This window comes from Bombus bifarius, unplaced genomic scaffold, assembly GCF_011952205.1.
Source record: "Bombus bifarius isolate JDL3187 unplaced genomic scaffold, Bbif_JDL3187 scf7180000009825, whole genome shotgun sequence".
Lineage (NCBI taxonomy): Eukaryota > Metazoa > Arthropoda > Insecta > Hymenoptera > Apidae > Bombus > Bombus bifarius.
In genome coordinates, this window is record NW_022885359.1 from 27,791 (window position 1) to 51,790 (window position 24,000).

The 24,000-nt window shown below is 34.2% G+C and overlaps 1 protein-coding gene across 1 annotated transcript in view; it reads right to left on the minus strand.

The window, feature by feature from the left end:
* Nucleotides 1-15,365: 15,365 nt before the first annotated feature.
* LOC117215805 overlaps nt 15,366-24,000 on the minus strand; it is a 90,943-nt gene continuing 82,308 nt past the window's right edge. Inside the window, exons 3-4 of the mRNA XM_033462281.1 lie at nt 20,327-20,556; nt 15,366-17,363 (exon numbers count right to left, since the gene is read on the minus strand). Coding sequence (XP_033318172.1) covers nt 17,028-17,363; nt 20,327-20,556 — 566 coding nt within the window. The 3' untranslated portion in view covers nt 15,366-17,027. The remainder of the gene's footprint in view (nt 17,364-20,326; nt 20,557-24,000) is intronic.

Below are 24,000 nucleotides of genomic sequence, written 5' to 3' on the forward strand. Positions count from 1 at the left end.
CAATTTGTTTGTGAACATATTAAAATATAAACTCGCGGAACTGTTGTTCGATAACATACTCGTCGACTTATGAAATTTTAACAACATGCAATTGAAGATCCGGTCTCTGTTCGCGGAAAGAAAATAGGGAGTCGTGAAATCGTTGAAAAATTTTTGCAATGGGATTCGAGATCTTTGGTGATTTTTATTGTATTGGAAAATGCCCCTTGAGAGTATATCTTATAAACGAATTGCTTCGAATCGTTGAAATTGGTTAATCTAACATACGTGCTCATCAGAATTTCGAAATATGTATTGTAAAAAATATCGGTTGCTGAAAGTCGACAATTGTAGGTAAATGAATGCTTCAATCACTCACTATGTATTGTAATCGTAAATAAAAATATTACTTAAATGCATTGTAGATCGACATTTACCGGCGTAATAAATATCTTATACATGCGTGTCATGAATGACAAATATCTATGCATATTTGTTTCCTAGCAATATATTTCTAAAGGTGTTGATTTAATCCTTTAACAGCATAAGCTGAAAGAGACGCGTAAATTATCTAGTACTATGAATTTCACGTAATATAAATAATAAAAAGTAGGCATTCCTCGTATTTGATATCCAGAATGTAGAAAATTTTGAACCTGAGAAGAGAATCATTTTTTAAATGTATTATTCTGAACTCCTCGTCATGTTATTACACTGTGAAAAGACTAAAGAATCTGCAGGAGATAAAGAGTTATTACAGATAGACGCTTGTGACAGGATCACTTGCTAGTAAGCCATGTAAAACTGAAAATACAAAAACCTGAACAGATTGTTTAAAATCCACCGAATAAATGTTAAGTCACGCAATGTACCTGAATATTGACACGCAGATGATAAAAACGTTAAATCTACACTGTCAAAAATAGCTATCATCCCCGAACATGTCATAAATCTTGGTTAACTCTGACAAATGTAGTTGCTAGCGCTTCGACAATTCTGAATGGACTATGATAGATTTTCCCCTGGAAAAAGATTTAAATAAAAAATGAGGAATGTGAGAAAAAAGATTCAAAACAAACAGAGGGGAGACGGAAGTAAATAAACAAATAATTGAAAATATAAACAAAAAAGAGAAAATGTAAACGATAACTGAAAATGTAAATAAACAGAGAAAATAAATAAGCATATTGGAACAGTGATTTGATTACGAACTAAGTCAGGGGAAAAAATATAATGGAAATTTCGTCATATCAATTTTTTAATCTTCTTTCTTACAACAAATATTTTTATCTCTTCAAAGACCGCTTAATGTATAGTTTAAAAATCGAAACGTTGCTTATTCATGTAAAAAGTGAGAATTTTCATAGTACTATTTCAAACCACATAAAAAATATAATTACCAGGATTGATATTCCTTGTAACTATTTTTCTCCTTGTGGATTCATTATTATATGTCTCGTGTGCATTAATATCCCGAACAATATTTCTATATATAACTCCAATTTTTATTTTCTGATCTTAATTTCAATTTTCATTTTCCAATATTTCGAATGGTGTCTCTAAAACTAAAAATTATGTCTTTCGTGTATAACTCTGATTTATTAACTTTCATTTATATAAATCAATATTCCTTAGAATCCAGTAAAATACAACAGAGTAAAAATGAGCTATTTTATCTGGATTTGGATATTGTTATTATATGAATCTTTTTGCATGCAAAAATTCGGAGCAGATTCGTCCCCGCTAATTTCGTATGCATCAATACTTCGAGAATTAACTGTATATACTAACTTTCTCGATCCTTGCTTTTTGCCAGCTTAGATTCTTCGTTGCGCTGTTTGTTTGATGAAGTTCCTTTTCCTGACCAAGGAAATAATCCCGTGGGATTACGTTGCCCGTAGTTATGACAGGCGATTAAGAGTTCGAAGAGAAAGTTTTTACCAACACGTCGAACGAGTTTCATCCCGTTAGTTTCGCTGTGAAACAGTGATACCTTTCTTCATTAGGATCCTGTTCGGGCTATTTCTTGTTGGTAGTCAGCATCTGCTACGGTTGGTAATATCGGTTGCGGTGATTAGGCGGATTATATCTTTGTTTTGGCACATTGCTTAATATCTTGGAAAATCGAGGCATAACCGTAAGTATTCTCTTAAGTGTTTGATCCATTAAGGATCATGCAGTGAAATCATGCATAAAAGTTGTGTTAGTGCAACGTTGTTGAAAACGTAATTAAATTAAGTCACATACTGTATCGTCTAGGTAGAACAAGCTTGTTATCAGATTGCGGATTTTCATACGTTTATGAGAAATTAGCAAAATACACAGATTGTACGTAATATGCAAGAATATATAAAATTGTTTATCTAGATTCCATTCCTTTGATTATATTCGTAAAAATAGGAATTGACATGAATATTATTTATATTTATTATATATATTTTTATATTTATACGTATATTTATATTTATTAGAGCAACAGATACTTATCTTGCAAAAATGTCCTGTATAAATTAGAATTACAACAAGGATTTTCATGATTTAAAGGAAAGGATATTATAGTAGAAAATCCAAAATCTGTAATTTTGCTCACATTTTCGTGGTCCGAATCTCTTTCTAATCAATTTGTCATTAACAATTGAGAAAAGTTAAACAAGGAAAAAGGATGGAAAGGATAGCGTTCGCGTACACTCTTGTTAAGAAACATACACGAAACAAAGCATCAGTCTTTTTGAACAGATTACGTAATAAGAACATGAAACAGAAACGAATAAGAAGTCACTAGGAATTAAGACAGGAGCTGTGAAGAAACATTTCAGAGACCTTCCACCATCTTTTTCCCCTTCTTCTCCTCCATTCTCTGAAAGCAACTGGTCTTTTCCTCAAAATAACGATTCATCATCGGAACTTTTCAACCGCTTTAAAAATTCGTTCGTATCTCCGCTTCCGTCCTTGCGAATGCTTTAATCTCTTCAGAATTTCTTCGTCCTCTGTTTTTCTTCTCTTCTGCGTACCTCACTTCGCTGGTAGAGCTTGCTTTTATTCTTGTTAAATTCAGTAACGTCGAGCCAACTTCCTACTCTCTGTCTCTCTTTCTCTCTCGCTTTGTATATATTTTTCATCCGCGAAACGTATTTATCTTGTGGTGCATTTTCAATTCGAAAGATTCAAGTGTTATACCCGTTAATGTTTCTTCGTTAACGTGTATTTATTGTAAAGGACGTGGCTTGAATTTGAATATGCATGTGAATCTATGTGTAGCATCGCGTCATAAATATATAACGCAAATGTTTAACGAGGGTCCATGACGACGTGGACCTCGATAATGAACGAGACGGATACAAATGGTCTTTTAAAAACGCAATCGAGAATGTTTTATGAATATACAGGGTGTTCCAGGGTTTAATGTTTTAACTTTCTTAGCATATTGCATGACTGTAATGACTACAAAAACCTTGGCACACCATTGCAATTGTTATAAGATTAACATATTGATTAGGTGTAAGAATATTAGAATTCATTTAGCAGTATTTCTATACGACTGTAAAAATTTGATATTATAAAAATAAAATGTAGAACCTGATTGGTAAATTAGAATATGTGCTAATACCTCTTGCGATCGTCGTATATCGAGGCTTATTAATACGATGGATTAACATTATTGGCCTGAAACTGGTCTGCATTGAAGAAATGAATTGGAATGTTCACAACAAGGCGCAATTATTAAAAATTAATATTAAAAACACAATCGTAATCCAAAGAATAACAATGTGACATATCGTGAAAGTTAAAAATCTCAGATTAACATTATCGCTCCTCTTTTCTTATTTTTATTATAACTTTTTAATAAAATTATAAATGATCCATGTTTATCGTAACGCTTTTAACCAAATAAAGGTATAACTATTACCTGTAGAATACATTGATGAAGTTTGGTCTTTAAGTACTGGGACACACTGTAGATTGCTTTAACTGTTGTACATTTGTCGACCACGTTTGTGTTCATCGTTTGGTGCCTGGCAATATTTCTAGAGCTCCTTTTTTAAATTAATACGAAACAGACACCGTTTAGACCTCCTCATCAATATTAATAATCGATCAATTGTACCGTTCCACGAATTATAGAGAGATATTTTAAAAGATATCTCAAGGTGAAGAGATGGAATTGAAAGATGGAATTGTTTAGTGTTTGATAAGAAAAAAATTGTTTAGCGCTCAATGGTTGAAAAAGAACGTTCGCTTGACGTTTCTCTAATGTTGTTTAATATTCGAGAGTTTAATGTTCTTGGTGAACGTTTGAAGGAAAAATTGAATCAAGAAGGACGTCATTGTATCGTGTTCGTGCTCCAGTCGAACATTTCTGTTTGATAATGCCCTCATGCGGATGTTTTAAAGTTTCAGAGGTGAATATCGAATATTAAGACTTAAAGGTCGAATCCTTAAAAATCTCTTACTCTCTATCAAAACTTTGTTTCTTTGTGTTGTCTCTTTATCTGTTCTTCTTATGAGATATCCATAAGAAAGATTCCCCGCAATACGTGTGAAATCTGAAAACTACGAAATTCCAACATATCCATTACACGAGTAAAAAATTAATCAACTTTCTTTGTCGAAATAGTCCGCGATGAAATCGTTTAATGCAGCGCCCCGTGAAAAGGAATACGTAATAAATGGGGGATCCGCATGAATTATGAATTTCCATCGTACAAATTTAAATCCGTTTTCGAATTCATTAGCGTTCGGTGTCGTCACATTACGCTTTCCCCTCCTCTTTGACGCTTCCGGCCAAGGTATCCAGGGAAAGAAAAAAGAAAACAAGGAAAACTCACGAGATCGTACAACGAATATTCTTCGAGCAGTGTATGGCTTAAGGTCGCTCGTCTTACTGCTGATTAAATGCAGACGACACCAGTATAAGGTAGTTAATTATCGCCAATTCTCGATTTGCGTGATGAAGGAAACCCTTGAGACTGTGTCCTGAATTAAGTCGATATAAGACGTAATTTAATCAAGCGAAATCGTGCACGAAATTTCGTAGGAAAAATTAGAAAGCGCGTGGAATTTTCGATATAAGAAAATATAATCTAAATTATTTTTGAAAATAGGGTTTCGTAATGTGTTTTGTGATCTATTGACTGTAAGTAATGATACTAATTGGAAATGATACTTAGTCTGTATTTTACTTTCTTTTTTATTTTTAAACCTAAATTATTTTAAATTGCTTAAAGCACCTTTTTAAATGTTTGATATTAAATTACTTAAAATTGCTTTAAAGTGTTAGAAAATTGTTAACGATGATCAAAATTGAGCTTTATGGTTATTTTTCTATGATTAAAAAATATCTCAAAGTTGCTCTTTAACCCAGCTTTAAAATTTTGTTTAAATCTTCGCAAAGAACGGAGACAAGAATGTTCTTTTTAGATTTTTATACAAAATCGATAATTCCCATTTTTGTTCGCGTGAATTTTTTAATTTTCTACTTAAATGATTATATTTGCTGCAAGATTCTTCCCTTGACAAGAAGAATTTTCTGTAAAGAAAATAGTGCCCGACGCCTGAAGAATTCAGTTCAGACTTTACTTCGAAGTGCACGCCTTCTTTACCGGCCAGCATTTCCAGTAAACCATCGATGAACAAAATAAAGAAGTGGAAGATTGAGTTACAGTTTCTTTGGCTCTACTGACCCCTGATCCCGTTCACTTTGTACACGGATACCGGAGGATCTGCAAAGAGAAAGAAAGAAAAAGAGAAATTCACGACCTCGATTTCTTAAATCAATTTTCCTGCACGCAACGCTGAAATAACGAGTATCGTTGTAAAATCTCAAACTATCAAAATTACAAATTTCAAACATAAATCTTCAGCTTCGAATCTCCGAAGTTTCATGAAGAAATTTCGGAAGCTATTTGCTCGGTACACTTCTCTTAAAAACTTTGCATTTCAATCATGTAGTATCAAATGTTTAGTGAAAGTTTGAAATATTTTTGGACGATAGATTCTAACAAATTCGATTTGAAAAATTAATAGAGGAGTTGGTAATATGGAACCAGAGTAAGAATAATATTTTATGTGTCCACGTCGCACAATAATCTTGTCACTACATGCAATGCAAGTATACAATAGCAACGTGGAAGTAGAAGTCTAAAAGATAGCCTAGAAATAATTTCAGCATCTTGAAGTGAACTATCGTGAATTATGAGCACAAAAAAGATTTTAACATATAAAATGGAAACAACATTCTAATTTAACCATTTCATTTCTCAAATTATTCAAAAGGACCACTTTGATCTATTCTATTGATTCAGTATGATACTTGAAGCGCATCACGATAACTAAAGAATGTATTTGTTGTGCCAAAACATCGAAAATAATAAAGAGTTCATAAAGATATTCATAGACATGATATGAAACAAAGAAGATAATAAGCTCATAATATACTAAAATGTATTTCTTATCTTCATCTACTGCAAACGTAATCCATTTCAAGAAAGAATTTTCTAATTGATCATTTAACATTGTACGTTTTAACCCGTTAAGGCATAATCAATCAGTTTATCATAATGTTCCGAACATTTGAATTTCTCTAAATTTCATAAAATCGTAGAATCTATGTAGATGAAAGAAATAGTGACAAAAATAATTGAGCGAATTTCTGGAACTTCCTTTCATAGCTGCAAAGTTAAACAATAGGTTTCAATAGGGCAAACTGATTGAAAAAAAGCTGCAAATGAAAGGTCGCGTTAATACAACGTCGATGCTTAATAAATTAGCATCATTTTTAATTTGATTTAGAAAAACAGTAAGAGTTATTTATTTATTTTTCTCCGGTAGCTTGACAACCTTTGCATCATCTCTCGTAAGCATGTTTCCTTGGTGGCCAAGTGTACCCGGCAATTTTTCCTCGGTGACGCTAATAAATTGCAGCGTCGCCGCGTTATCTGCCACTTATTTAGTTTCGAGCCCGAACCATAGTACACTCAGGTTAATGGGAATCAAGGTGTCCCCGTTATCTCGCGTGGATCCATTCAAGCAGCCGAGATGTTCTCTCTGGTACGTTACACAAAGTCTTTTATGCAGTTTCCACGGGGAAGAAGGAGCCCGAAGCAAATAAATCAAGCGGCCCTCGGGGCAAAACGTTTCCGTAGGAAGTTGAAATTAGTCGTCGGTGCAAATTGCATCGTTCTCCAAAAGTAATTGTACCCGGTGCCCGCGCGCACACCCTCTCGGAAACGATCCGATCGACGATCCTTTCAATTTTAAAAGCCGCAACGAAACCACGAGAGGAAACTTTTTTTCTTTCAAACTCCGTACCTTATTGCGTTTGTACGATCCAGCTATATTTTATGCAGTCGTATACTCGTTCAGGATTGAATATTCAGAATGTATTTGAAAGAATCGCTTTCTTAACTTTACGAGGTTAGAGGTGCGTATAGTATTTTGTTACCAGACGCTTGTAGTTAATAAACGGATTTCCGAAACGTTATTAATGTAACGAAATTCTTACCCTAGAATCAATCACTGTAATCAATATAGCGCGGATATTTATGGATTTATGCGAAAGTTACGTAAATGCGCAGAGTACACGTAATATGCAAATATGTACAGAGTATTCAAAATATACCGTCGTTCATAATATTTAGTGGCTGAAGCAAATCTTTGCTTACGTTTCACTTTTCGAGTTGTGTTGATGAAAATATAAATTTGCATAAAAATCTGCAATGTACTAATCACACGTATGGCGACGTAGTTACTTTCACGCTGCAATTGCTACGCTTGTTAAAATGGCGGGTTACAGATTTTCATTTCTGCAATTGAAGCTATACGCAAGTGCTCTTGATATGGTTAAATATCGAATATTGATTAATATTAACCGTAGAAACCTGGAACGTCTTCACGCTTAAAATGGAAATTTTAAAATGAATTCATTTGATAACTCCTTCACGGAGAGGGGGAAAAGGATAAGGGAATCCAAATACAATATACGCTAAAGAAATATCGCCAAAGAAAAATTACCAAAGCACTTAGAAGGGAGGATGAAGTGGAAGGACAGAAGAATATTGGTAAGATTCAGATGTGGAAACGAGACCAAAGCAAGGGAATATTGGAAAGAAGAGGGAGGAAAAAGATGCAGACTATGTAGGAGGAAAAAAGAAGACCTGAGACATGTAATGGACGAATGTGAAATAACGGGAGGACCAAAGGACAGAGGAAAACCGCTAAATAAGACCGGAGAAGGTTTAATAGAACTGAAAGCAATAATAGAGAAGAGAAGGGCAAACGATAGGAAAGAAGCACAGCAAGGAGGCTAAAGCCCAAAGTTGCAATAATGTTTAGTCATTAGTTGTTAATTTGTAGTTTCTAGTTTTAGTTTTAGAAGTAGAATAATAAAGGGAGTGCAATAGAATAAAGTGGATAAGAGGGGAGGTAGACATATAAGAAGCGAAATAGACATAAGAGATGTAAAACCGAAAATTCGTCCAAAGCCGAAAGGCACGGACTAAGCAATAATAAATAATAATAACTCCTTCACGCCCACGAACATAATGACGTATAACGAAGTTGAGTGTAAAACAACATTCCCGATAAAATGATACATCATTTTTGACGATGAAAGTGAAATTTCAATTTCAAGTGATTACAAGCGACGAAATTATTTAAATATATTTTTAGTATTTCTCCATCCAAATTATATACGAAGTTGTTATGCGACGTTTCCGTGGAAATAACGAACGGATAGTAAATGCAATATAAGCGTAGGCGGCAACGTTAATTCCGAACGATTGCTTCTTGTGTTTCGTGACCGATGGAAATGTCTCACTCGATTTCCAAGTAGTGCATATTACTTGTGCATCATGCACGAGCGCGTTGCTCGCTCAAGCCTGCATCAAGTCTTCTTTCTCTTCCATCATACCATAAAAGAATACTGGACGAGGCTGTCTGTTTGGAAATCCAAGTAAATGAAATCAATATATACGCATGGTTGCTAATTATCCGCGCGTTCCATGTTTCCTGCGAACATCCTACGGTGCGTTTGTAAACATAATTATTATTTCACGTGATTTTGCGTTACATTATTTGGAAACAACGGTTCGTCTTTAATATTCTCGATTCGAACGCATAAATTTGATCATTTCTTTGATATTAAGAAGGTGAAAGGACGAAGAGAAAATTTACTTTCTACGTAGAACAACTTTATCGAAAGAGAAGATTGTGTAAAAATTTAATATCCAGAAGAATAATGGTGGGTTCGAAAGGTTCGATGGGATTGTTAGATTGTATCGTCGCACAGATTATTATTATCGAGGTTTGAAAACTGTTTCGGAATTGGTACGTTATTATTGTTATTATTATTATTCGATGTACAATATTGGATGTGTAAAGTTGCAATTGTATAAGATAATGAAAATAAACGTATTGCAGAATGACAGAAGTCCATAAAAGTGGTCAGTGTTTTTGCTAAAATTAATATAGATCAACGATGATTGACAAAAAATCGCTGTTTTAAATGTGTCAATTATTGCACTTATCGAAGAAATTTTCAATTTCTGAAATATCGTCGATTTACGTTGGCTTAAAAAATTACAAATTTATACGATGATTAGTGAACTTGCTGAAGTTCGGAGAATCAACCGGAGGCCAAAGATGAAAAAGACGTTAGGCAAAGCGCGCGTGACCTTTCGACGATAAATTCGGGGAAAAAAGAAGAAACACGGAGTCGGAGGAAGCGAATCAAGGGTGATATTTGAAATGCAAATGGGTTTACTTAGTCGAAGACAGATAAATCCTTTGAAAATAAATTTCAGGCCAGGAAAGATTAGAAACGGGACGACCAAAAACATACATATACTACTGTACGCACCACCAGAAATGCAAAGGATTACTTGTTTGAACAGGGGAAACCAGAAATCCTGTAGCGTGGAAAATTCAACATATGCATCCTAATAATTTCACCGTCAACTTCAACTATCTCATTTTTCCGATATTAATATTACTTCAATAATAATTTCGTAAAATTTTTTCGATCCGATATTATCTATGCAAAGTAAGAATGCAAAGTCACACCATTATACGAACAATTTTCTCCTCTGACTCGATAGTGCATGAAATAAAGGATTGTTCCAGTAATTGAACGTTGTTCGTAATAATTTCATCCAAGCTTTTAACTTTCGTTCGAATTATTTCATATACTTTATCTCATTTATTTCATATCGAGACCCTTCTGTAAAGTATGATAGTAAACATTAAATCTGTATTAAATATTATACTTGTAAAATGTACATTACATGTACATTGTAAAATGTACATACATTATTGCTTTAACAAAATTAGACTTTTATGTAAATAATTGCTTTTTTTGTCGATACCGCATAAGGTACATATCCATTATTAACAATTTCACGCAAACCACCGATTCCATCTAAATATTTAATTTCAAACATCAATATATTAGGATACCTGTATATCGTACACATTCCGTAAATTTGGAAATTTCTCGTAAATATATAAATATCTATATCCCAATATTAATCACGTCAAATCATGCGTAATTTACAGAAAAGCTTCGCATCACCACTATTATCTATTGCAAGAGTTAATAATAATGTCCGTACGTTCATTCGCTTGAAACGCAGAATCCTTCGTGTGCTTACGAACTATCGTACGCGTGCGCTACTCTATACACGCGAAAACAAGCTGTGTGATGAATCAACACCAGTTCGTCTGCAAACCGGCACAAACACGGCCTAGTTAACCTTTACACCCAGCAAAGTGGTGTTTTAGCTTTTGCCGGCGTGTCATCACAGCGATGAAACAGTGCCAAGATAATCGCAGGTTAACTCTTCGAACGTCTCGAACCCAACAGCGTGTGCCATTTCTGAATTTACGTTGATCTCGTTTCATTTTCTTCCCAGCCACAGCCTTCCTTCTACAGCGTGTTAAAAAAATATTGGCTTATAAGATCGATTCCAACCAATGTAATCAAAAATTAACGCTAGGACTGTCAACCTCTAATCCGTACTTGCATCAGGAAGACTTTAATCTGTACTTGTTAAACTTACTTGCATAGAAGGTTGTAGATAAGATATAATAAAGATAAATAAATATACAGCAACTCGCGAAGGCATTCTAATTCTGTGACACTGTAATGAAACCCAACTACCAGGATCATATTGGTAAAGTTCGAAACTTAAGGTAGAAGCTACGAGATATTTAGTGCAAGTATAGGTGCGTATATTTGGTGGAGATCGCAAACAAATTTAAATAGTTAATTATTCGTTACATTAGACGATGCTCATTGTCAGTGACACTATTTTCTTTACACTTATTATATGTTTAAGATGGCTGTTCGTGCTATATATTAGTTTCTTTTACTAAATGTTTGTATTAAATAAATTCTGTTTTCGGGTTAATATCGTTATTGGTAAATATTCGCAAAACAGTGTACATAATACAACACCCTATATATTGGCAATAAGAGAATTGGAGGGGATTATGTAGGTCGTTGCAGGTGAAACGAACTCATTGAACTCATTGACGTTTTGTACGATGAAGAAACCAATCGTTGAAGCATATTCGAATATGCTATGCTTGCTCTCGTCGCGTTATATTTCCTTCGTTCGAGAGCTATTTTTTCGATCGTAGTAGCTTGAGCTTTATTTATCCCTACCTGGCCTCGTTCAAAGATGATCGACATCGTGTTGCTAATTACATATTAACTTGTTTGATTTGATCTTTTATTCGGTTAATTCCGTCAAGAGGCTTTTATATAGAAGGAATTAACGAGCGTTGTTTGAAAATAGTATCGAAACAAAGGATTTCGAAATCGGGTTGTATGAAAACGCAATTTGTGAGATTTAAAGTATAATTCTAGAAGGGTGGTGAAATAAATTTATGCTTATGTTCTATCTCTTTAATTGTGTTTATAAAAACATAAATTTCCATAAATACCCGCAGCCCATTTATTGAGCTATATGTAGAATGTGTATGTATTTGTTTGTATTTATACAAAAGAACATTCAATTTGAAATTCTACAGAACAGACACACGAGATATTTCTTTCAGATATTCGAGAAACATTTCACAAGGCTCGTGAATGCAAAGGGATTAACGACGCTAAATATAGAATATATTATACCTTTAAAAGCATAGTTTATTAATTTTTCTATTATATTAGATAACATTCAGTTATAAATAATGTAAAATATATATACACGAGATTCTCGTCCAAAGAGTCGTATAAACGACAACGTATTAGCAGATATTTCATTTGCGAATACAAAGGAGGTCAAGAAGTAAGAATCATTTTACGATCTTCAGACTCTGAACTATACTTAAAACGAATATTATAGAAGTACCTGGAAACTTGGACACATTGAACTAATATTATTAGCGAAATTTTCTAACTCGCGAGTTGTAAGTCGCCTGTGTTAATAAATTTTTTTGAGTAACAGTAAAAGTTTGGTAATAAAATTAGTCAAGCTCTGCAGAATTATACAGTTGAAAAAATTACGTACGATAGAAGTTTTCGTGATTTAAGCCGAGTCTCTAGTTTTCTCAAGATTCACTCATATAATTAATTGTATAGTATATTATTGTGCAAATCCCAATATCTTGGAGATATTAATGAACTATCCTTAAACAGCCTGTAAACTCCATCGACACACAGATCACAGCAAGTAGCCGTAGATGCATTGCAACCATCACCATAGTAATGAATTTATAATAACTGAATTGTATGTTCAACGATTAAAGATTTTATCTACAATTTCCAATATGTCGAGAATATCGATAAACTTTCAAACTCTGTCCATCAATAATGAAAAGAATAACCCTACAACAACGTTCTATTATCCTAACGAGCACACAGACAGCATCGAGAAGCCGTAGGCCATTGTCAACCATCAATTGAATCGATCAACTCGAACCGTTTCCCCATGTATGGCAAACGAGCCCGTCTCCTAGCTGTAACGGATCGTGACTAGGCCAACAGAGCCCCTTTTGTCGATCGAAGCAGCTGTTAACCATTCCCTTAAGTGGTAGGGACACGAATTCGTATCAGAGGGACCAATGGTCGTTTCTCATTAACGCGCTACCGTGGCCTAGTCGTTGAGAATCGGCGAAAAAATGTCATTATCGTGTTCGGTGTCTCGTGAAACGGACACGAATCGGTGTCTCGTTACGCCTTTCCTCGGAAGTTCGACGCTCGAAAGGATCCTCGAGGGCGTCCTTTCAGGCCAGCTATCCTTAATTAATCTGGAAATCGAATCGGGAAGGAAGAGGAACCTGTGAATTCTCGGCCGATAGGTCGAAGTCGGTATACTTCGGCTAGTGGATGGTTTGAGAGTTGGAAGGGGATGATCGAGCTACCGGAAATCCCTCCTGGCGGGATTTGGATTTCCCGTTTCGACTGTTTACCGCCTGCTAAATCGTTCCTCCCCTTTTGCCATCTCTAATCGCTTTTATCCCGGCGAACCTGTTATCGAGGAGGGCCGCGATCCTGACGATGCAAGGTAATTCATTGGTGAAGACCCGTGTTACCGGAAATGAAAACTGGCGGAGAAAGAACAATATGTACATTGAAAATTGAAATTCTGTAGGATAGGTGGGATAGTGTATCAATTTTTTTCTTTTTGCGAAAATATGCCTTCTATTAGTTTTTTGAAATGAGAAAGACCGATGCTTCACATTGATTAAAACAGCGACGTGCTGTGAGAAGCCCGGCACGGTTTTAGAAGAAGCTGTCTTACGTGGATCTTATGTATAGTAGTTTATCTGATGGTTACGTAGTTAATATGTAATAATAATGAGTTTAATAGATTTTTAAAGAGTAACAATCACGGGTCCTGATAGTTTATACATCGTATGGAGTTAATAACGGAAAGTTTGAAGAAGAAGTGGTAAAGATGGAAGAAGAAGGTTCTGGAAGAAGTGGATAATTTTCGTAAGAATTTCGGTAACAATTTTTATAGAAAACGTCAAATTTTTATGAAATATTTTGTGGAAAGAGATGGGAAGTAACGAAAGGAAAATAAATTTTTAAAGGATTTGGTGACAATCTTAATGGAATAGTCGGTGTAGTGTCGGATATTTCAGAAAATTATTAAGAAAAGGGAAGAAAGGTAGAGAACATTATTTCTGAGAGGGGAAAGTAATATTTTAAGAGTTTAGATGACAGTTTTAATGGAAGACTTGATATAGTATCAAATATGTTTAAGAATGACTAAAAAAAGGGAGAAAAAGGAAGAAATGAAATTTTTAAGGAAAAAATAATGTATTAGGGAATCGTGTGGCAATTTTAAAGAAAAATAATGAAAGACAGAGTATTTATTTTAGATGATAGTATCTACTGAAAGGGTAAAGCTAAAGGAATAAAAAGTGACAGAAGGGGAAGATAACAGTATTTTTTAATGCAATGAACGTCATAATGTGGCTATGACCGCGAGATTATGATATGAGTACGAAAATTATAATTGGAAGACTTTTAAGCATTAGTGAGTCTAGCGCGAATTTACGATTGTGTTAAGTGATAAGATTATGAAACTTAACAGGAACTGTATTTTATACGTACGCAATCGTAGATAAGGTGCAGATAACGGACCCATGTAACACCTGGAGGTGTATTTAAGCACTTATGTAAAATATTGAGTGAATTAATGTTATGTAAGGGTTCTAAGGGTTCGGATTATGATTCGAGGAAGAGATAGGGAGGTTTATGGGAATAGCCAAACCTAGTAATCGATATAATTTATGGTTTACGTTACAATACCGCATAACACCTCTTTTTACTATGTTACTCACATTCTCTACTTTAGCAGTTAGCTAGAAATATGAAAGTCGTATATCTGTGAATGAAGAAAACACTTAATTTGAACTAATACTAGATTTATCAATTTTATTATAATGCTTTTGTAGTTGTTAGAAATGGGATGCCGTTTTTGACGAGACAATGTTATCTTTTATTGAAAACATAATTAATACCTATTTATATATATATCTATCCATTTTGTTCATAACTCCACTTTCATAATCCTTTGTGTATTGTATATTAAAGTATATGCATATATACACGCTACAGCACACTCTTGCACAATAATTTATCAATTAATATATTATTAAATTGACGAATTGTAAGTTATTTAAATTATAGAATTCCCTTTCGCAATTATATATCAAACAGGACAATAAGATGATCCGTGATTTATAAAATTTCAGTAATACAATAGTATTAGTACAATTGTGCGATAGCGTCCAAAAATATAAAAATTTTTTAAACCTAAGTTAAAATAACATTAATATGTGGAATATTAAAAAATTTTAATGTCAAGTGACAATCTTACCTGATTCTCAAATTCTAAAAGGGAAGGTTTTAAAGTAAAAGAACATGAACAAAATTCTGCCTGATGTTCCTCTTTATTGTTTGAAATGTCATAACGATCAGATATGGATCATGTAAAATTACAGTAAAACGTAAATATGACGAATTCATCATCGTGTATACATATACGTATATGTATATATATAATATATTTATGTATGTATATATAAATTCTTGTACGCCACCAAAAAGGATGCGTCGAGAGATCCAAGAGAAAAAAAAGAACAGTTCAATTATCCCGAACGCCATAAACGTGAATCACCCTATACTTCAACCGCCAATCGATTCAAATTTATGCCTTTTGTCGTTCGATACCAATCACTCTCTCGCTTTATTTTTTAATATTCGTAAAACGAATCACACGTCGCGTGATTGTGATATCACTTCATCCTCATCGAGATCCTAATGAATTCTCCTGCTTACTTTCACCGTGTTTACCCCGACCCACCCTCTCTTTTTTTTAATTACACACCGTCATAAATCTAATTCACAATCATACACTATGTACAATGTCGCGTCTTGCGTAAACGACTCGCTGTTTCAATTAAATTATATTGCTATAGAGCTTTTTCATCTTCGCTTTCCATCTCCTCTACATGACCATCGATATACTTGAATCATATACTTCACGTACTTTATTCATCCTATGCATTTATTCACACGTATATTAACATATTACATGCGTGTACGTAAAATTCCTTCGTGGAATTATTTTTAACAAGAGTCTTTTCTGCATGAGCAACGAAATTTCATGGTGGCAGTGAAGAAAAAATTCGTTTCGAGGCTAATTTTCGCCTAACAAACGAATTCAAAAAGCCTAGCAACAGTAATTTTGTCTCTTCTTCTTTTTGTAAGATTTTCTCTTTGTCAGTGAAAAGTTAAGAAAAAAGTTTTGCCCGCGAATGTGACCGAGAAGACATCTAATGCGAGCAATTTTCTGTGATACGATGAATTTCACAGTGATAGCGAAGAATTAAAAAAAAGTTGTTTTCCTGACTAATATCGGCCTAAAATTTAAAAAGGCTAATGAAATCTAATTTTTTTTAGTCTTCAGTTGCATTGAAAAATTAAGGAAATTTCTTAAAAATTGCTCGCACGAAATATCAACGAGAGCTTCCGCAGGAGAAACGAAATCACACACTAGCAGTGAAGAAAAGTTGGATCTTTTGGCTTCTTTCGATATTTGAGAGGCAACAAGCTTGGGCATATTCGATTGATAGTCGTGAATATGTTTTATGTAAATAAAATATTCGTGAACCGATTATTTCATAATTTTTCAAATACGTATTATTAAAATATAATTAGATATAAAATTACTCTGGATGCAAATCTTGTTATATATATTATATAACAATCTAGTTGTACCACATAAGTTTCAAACACATGCCATTTAAAATTCAATTTTATATTAAAATCCAAATTGTTTATACTTTTGTTTGAAAGAATTGACTAAAACATAAAATATACAATTATCGAATTTTGACACAAAATAGTTCTTATGTTACTTTTAAACATTTAATTAATTCCAAAATAAAACTAATAAAGCATCTAAAACGATACAATATTTTTATTTATATCTCAATCAGAGTATACCCAAACCTGTAAAGCAACATTACCGAACAAAGTGATCCCAGAACGATCGAACGAGCTCCAGTGGCGATTTCCAACTGGTCGTAGGTTAAACATAAGAAAGTGCTAATATACCGTGATTAAACGATCGCAGTAAGAAACAGCAGGTCATGACGAACAGGGATGGAAGGTTTACGATGCATCCGGATCTAGGCGGTTCTTGCGCCAGTCGTTGATTGCTGGCGGCCAACGTTGCGGTTTCCGTTCTCTCAAGCGCCCTCGCGTCCATGATCCCTGGCAAAGTGGACTGACAGCTGAGATTCAAAGTTCCTCCGGGGAAATGGTGTCGTTCCAGGCGTAGAGTCAGCCCTAGTCGCGTCGAGGATACGATGTTATCCTCTGAGGAGGCTGAGCTTGGCAATTCTCTGGTCAACACTTTGTTCACCTGTTGATGACAGAGGGTGATAGTGAGAGTGAGATGGTAGTGAGATGATCCTTGTCTTTCGAGGTGAAATTTCATGCAAGAGTGGAGAGATGAATGGCGAGTATACTAGAGAACTCTGCACTAAATTTTCTGGTTAATGGAGGGACGTTAAGATAACGTATTTGGATGACTGGAGAAATTTGATCAATTAGGGGAAGCATGGATTTAATGGATTATTAATGCGCAGTTTAGACACGAGCCATTTTAAATGTTAAAGTGAATTTAAATTGATAGGAATTAATTAATAAGAACCATTGATACACATTAATAGATAAAATTAAGCTGGATATGGTTATCATAATTTCAACAGGATGATTAATTGTTTAAAAATATCGTTGAATAATTCTCTATCAGAATGTTATAATGCAGGGAAAAGAAATGAATATTTAGAATGCAAGTTTTTAAGCATTTATGGGAAATTTGAAGACGTAAGAATGCATAGAATGCACATAATATACAAAAGAATATAAAATATCCAAAGTAGAGTGTTTGTCATAATTCTTAGTAGATAAAACAAATTTCTATCTAAGTCCTGTTTCTTTAGTTGCGTGCATACAAATATCAATTTTCATAAAAATCCGCCTTCTATTAATGACAGTTCTTAAAACACCATCGCAATACGCAAAACGTTAACCGACCATCTAACTGAACTGACTTTCTTGGTTGATGGTCGAGGCAAATTTAATAGGGCAGCTTTCCGTCTGTTATTTTTTTTAAAACGAAAACAGCAGCTGAATGCACAGTAAGCAACTTTAAAAGTATGCTCGAGTCTAAACTGACGGTTTTAATTTCTCCATGCCCCACCACGACGAACTTTTTAAGGGGCCTGAATAAAGGGGCGCGGTCGCGAGAACACTAAACGAGCACCTTTTAAGCGGTTCCCATGATTTTATATCCTTCGCTAGCGTTGAATTTGCAATTCAAAGGCATCGCGCGTTCTCTTAATTTCCAGGACTTTTTATTCTCAATCCTCACCCCATTCCAGTTCAACGCTCGTTGTTTTACGTTGTTACGTTTACGACACCGTCAATTTCGAGAGACCATTCCAAACATTCCAAAAGTTTCTATGTTTGCAAGTTTCTACGCCTCAATCAAAATCTATCAATTTTTTTGATCAATTTTATCGTGTTTCTGATCACTTAGCAATATTACAGATTGATGTACAATATTATCGGATTATAGACGTTTATGAAAATTAATGTTTTTATGTAAATCGATATATTTATTTTATTCTAATATTCTAAAGTATCCTTTTATGTATATATATATATATTTGTTTTATTACAAAATAAGTGTTTATATACTTGTCACACCCACTAAATATTTTATATAGTTTTACGTACATTGTATCTAGTCCTGACATTTTTGCATTTTGAAATTTCTCAGAAATGTTTGAGCATCCGGAGTCGAGTTGTTATTCCCGATTTAAAATAAGTAAAAATTCGTGAAACGATTGTTCAATCTTTAATTCCAAAATAATTCGGTATCATTTCTGTATATCGCCTCTCAATTAAAAGAATTCAATATTCATCATTGTTTTCAATTAAAATAATTCCACTTGAATAAATACTGTTTCCATTTTTATACAAAAAATTCTCCAATTAAGAAAAAACAAATTAAATATCCATGCATACCCATTACCTGTATTTTTTCTAAAAACTAATACGTAATATTCAATACGTAATATTACCATTTATTTTCTATATTTAGGTATTATTTCTTTTCCGTGTTCTTCATATGATAAGTCTTGCGAGATTAGAGTTAAAATACCCTTTAAACAAAATTTTTCGATCCAGGTATCTTAATTCCATTTAAGGAAGCTACATTGACATTGAAATCTGTTTAAATGAGAATATAAAAGAAAAATCAAAATATCTTGTTAAGTTTCCTCCATCAAATCGAACTTTCATCCGAAACATGTTTATTTTTAGTACTTACAAAAATACTTAATCAAACATTTAAAACAAACGTACTTTAGAAAACCCGTTCGTTTAATGGCTAGAAAATCTTTTGAAAAAGGAGAATGCAATTAGGATAGTTCTAATATTGAAACAAGCAATGTGAAACATCGACCAACTCGATACAAGAACGATTCTCTAAAACAAAGTGGGACGGAATCATATTTATCATCACAGACGATCGTTTATCAAGGAAACGATAAACATTGAGATCAGAGAATCGCCTGAGAGCACCTTTCTTCGTATATCTGGTCTAGGCGATACATTAGGATAGACTGCACCGTATTTCACATTGGATATCGCGCGATCAAACGGACCGCACGTACCTCGCGCTGTTTTACAGATAATAAATGTTTATACACGACATGCAGTGTGTTAAATCGCTAGAAACAGGGCAAGTGCTCGTTCATAACAGTGTCAAGAAAATTCAGCGGTTCTCAGCGGGTTAAATCGAGCCAAAATTTGTAAGAAGGATGACGACAGCTTGTTCTCAAGGATGCAAATCGACGAGTTTCGTTTGGATGAAGAATCGAAGGTTTAATTATGATCCACGTTGAAAGGTCGAATGCTTAACAATGTGATATTAAGTGAAATAGAGTGGAATCAAAACTTCCAAAACTTTAAATTACGAACGAAGAGAAACAAATAAAAATTAATTGAATTATATGGGTGATATTAAATTGTATTATAATTAAATCGATAATTATCCAATTCTTAATATATCAAGAAATTCAACAGAATCCACTGTTAAAGCGTTGAACTAGATAAACGAACCCACAAGCGAAAAGACACGTGAGGGAAAAATCAGAATCGCGGAAGGAAGTTGAGGAAAAAGAAGTCCGCCTCGAGCGAGTCGTTTTTCCAGGCCGACTACAATCAGGAATTCTGAAGTTCACGGATGGCAACGAAATGTCTCTCCAGGCTCTAATACCCGTACATTCTCATAAAACTCTTTCTTTCTCTTACCTCTTTCCCGTTGAGGATAAAGACGAGCTGGGCTGGAGGGTAGCTGGCCGCGGAACTGCATTCCACTTGGAGTGTCTCACCCACTTCGTAAGACGGTCGAAGACCGCGCAGACTGGGTCGTTCCTTTGGCGGGATAGCAACGCTCATGTTTGCCTCGCCGTAGATCGTAAGAAAACTGGGCCCCTCCGAGGACACCTCGCAACCGTACGATCCCATGAGGTTCACCTTACCTGTCGTGTAAATTACTTTGTTACATCGCTGTTCTTTACTTTATTTTATTCGATTAATACATTGGTGACTGGAGCGTCTTCGTACTTTCATCTTGGTCAATTTTGCTGAATTTTTTTCTTATGAATAAATCCTATTCCTCGAAAAGTAAAAGCAACCTTAGAAACTCAAAAAAGTATAACCTACCTCAGTAGCACCAAAATATTTTTTTCGAATATTGGAAAAATATTTTTCGAGCCACTTTTTTGAAAAATATCGAATACAAATATTATATACCTTTACGAATTAAATATTCGTTGGATATAAAAGAAGAGGAATAATTGAGAACCGAAGAGATAATGTAGGTAGTTTCTGTTACTAAAGTATTGGATAGAATGACTTTTTAAATTTATTTTAAATGACATGAACATTTTTCGGATGTAGATTTCATGACAGAAAATTCCTGTCAATATGGAATCAATAAAACAAGAGTAAAATAATACACATAACGGATAGCGAGGGAAAAACAAAGCTTATAATCAATTCGTGACTGATAATGAATCCAACTGCATTTATATAACACCAATGCAGGAACAATGATTAAAACGTTTAATACAACGTATAATAATCATATGCACAGGTAAAAAATTTGAATAAATTGTACTCTCTGCTCGTATAGAATGGGTTTATCGATGTCCTACCGATTAACGCGTGTTTAATTAATGAGCTTTTAAATTGAAAAAAATTTGCATTCCCTTATTTCTGTTAAGACCCTAATTCCCTGAATAACAGTTAAAGAGGATATTTAAACGAATAAATCGAATTAATCTGTTGCTTTTTACTGTATCGAATTAACAATACTTCATTACCATGAAAATTAACTTCTTTCTCAAATATTACAATATGTATTGCTATTGTTCCGACCTACTTATTTTTAACGCAATATGACATTTTATGTATCTGTATTTCCACAAAGATGGGAAATGCGACAGGATTAATACAAGAATATTAAACAATTACGGAATAATATTGAAATGACGAGCCAGTGTTTTGAAATGGAAAAAGAAACAAAATTATTTTCTCATTTTCTATACCTTCGTTAATCTCGAGATATCAAGTGATTATTATGATAAGGTATTACACTTTCTTTCTATGATATGAAATCAGAAAGAAGTTGTTTTCAAATACTCTATGTCATCTCTTAAAAAATATATATTTCCGCATAATTCATAACTTCAAAAATTTCTTTTACACAGCCTCTCTATCGATCACCCCTACCCAAAACCTTCCTTCACGTCGAATCCATACGAACAATATCTAGATGAAACGAATCACTCCCAACCATTTCTCGACAGCACCAATCTCAAAAAAGCCTTAGCGCAGACAAAATTACCATGCTGTCAGTTTCCTCTTTCACGACTTACAACACGCTCTAATTCCTTTTAAGGAAACGTTCGATCGTTGCCGTTGCCCCATCGACGAGGTTAAACACGAACTCGTGTTTTTTTTGCGAGACTGATTTGAAAAGCATACTTCAGATTTTATTTAGATTTCCAATCGGTGGAACGTGACCCTCGAGGCAGTTACAAAATGTTTTCTGGGAAATCAATATGGTTATTTTGAATTACAATTTTGTTTCGAACGAAATTTCATTAGACAAATTTTCGACAATTAGATCTGGATATAGTTAAATTACAATGTTCTGAAAAATCTATTTTTAAGCCTTTAGGTGTTTAATGTGTGCTGAATTAAATATCCGAGAGAGGATGGATCCATAGATTTTTACATTCTATAGCTTGATAAATTACAAAGCAAACAAGATATTATTGTACGAACAGAATCAATTTTCAAATATTTTAAAATAATCTTTTTGTTATAATGAAAGAGCGATAAGAGGGCAATAAAAATACAGGTGAGACGTGTACAAGTTCAAGTCCTAAAAAACATGTTTTCTGGAGTAGCTTTTATTACTTTAGTGAGTCAGAGAACAAAGGGTTAATACAATTTTCTTCGCTCGACTAAATACACCTTTTTCTTAAATTTAAGTAACAAGATTTGCAAAACGTCGGGGAACGTTGTTCTAGAAAAGCATCGTCGACGAACGAAGCTAAATAGAAAAGAATAAGGCATCGCGTCATGGAAATTCATCACAAGATCAGCCTTTTCGATTATAATGAATTAAGAAAGTTACGCGGACTACTTTGAAAGCTCGAATGCAAGCACCTTGAAGATTAGAAACCTAATAGCAGGCGTAAGGATGGTGGAAGAACGTAGATCCTCGTGGACCAGTGAAAAATGGGCGGGAATAGAAATTTAATAGGGGCCAGTTTCATTCGCGACGAGGAAAGTTCGTTGGTTATTTAAGTGAAATTTCAGGCAGCCCGTTAACTTTCATCGCCTGAAGTTTCGTAAGATCTCGCAGAATTACTGTTTCGATTTTAATCTAAAATTGCGAAAAAATCGAGTTTCAAGAAGATTTGTTTCTCCTGTTTCACGTTTGCTTAGACATTACGGAGAAGTATTGCAGTTTGTTATGAGGATAAAAGGAAGGAGATGAATTTTCACTGTTTGAGGGAATGAAGATAGTTAATTGCAAGATTAAGGAATGTAATAGTGTAGATTATTTCTTATTATTCGCGTTTCTTACTGTATTTTGGATGAAAAACTTAAATGGACGTAAAGAAATGATGGAAAACGTGAGTTCTAGGTGTCTGAACGGCTAAAGGTAATTAAATGTAAAGCTAGAAATACAAATTCAATAATTTAGCCTGTATGATAAATGGATAAAAGATGATGGGAAAGATGTATGCGAGTTTAATGAGTTGAAAAGTCGGAAGAAAAGATATATTAGGACTGATAATGGAATTCATTAGAGTTGAAGAGAAAAACTTACGATTCTATATTTTACACTCTTTTTCTTAAATTTTCCTTGTAAAAGATTTTCATAAAATTAAATATCTTACAAAAACTACCAAGATCAATTTTTAAAATTTCGCTTGTTTTATCACCAATCTCAATTATTATTATACCAAACAGTTTTTTCGATTTCACTAACAATATTGCTTTAATTCTACAAAAGGATCCAGATAATATCCAAACGCAGGATGCTTCAAACCTCTCAGGAAAACTAAGAATCCGTAGAAACAAATCGCGATAGGGCATCCTACTCTTACCGGCATTGAAATGCGCAAACCAATACAGAACCTGAAACGCGCAACCTCGTCGACATTCAATTCAGCTTGAAACACTCCCCGCAGCAGTTAACAATTTATCAACACTCGGTGCACATTAAACCGCATAATTTCTTGGTAAATTGCGCTGCTTTCGATGCTACAGCTTCACGACCTCTCGCTCGACAAACCCTCGACAGTCGATCGTCGCGCATGATTCACCTGATACACCCCTTTCCTCGAAATCCATCGATCCTCAGATGCTCGTGAATTTCCCCTCAGACTACGATCGCACAA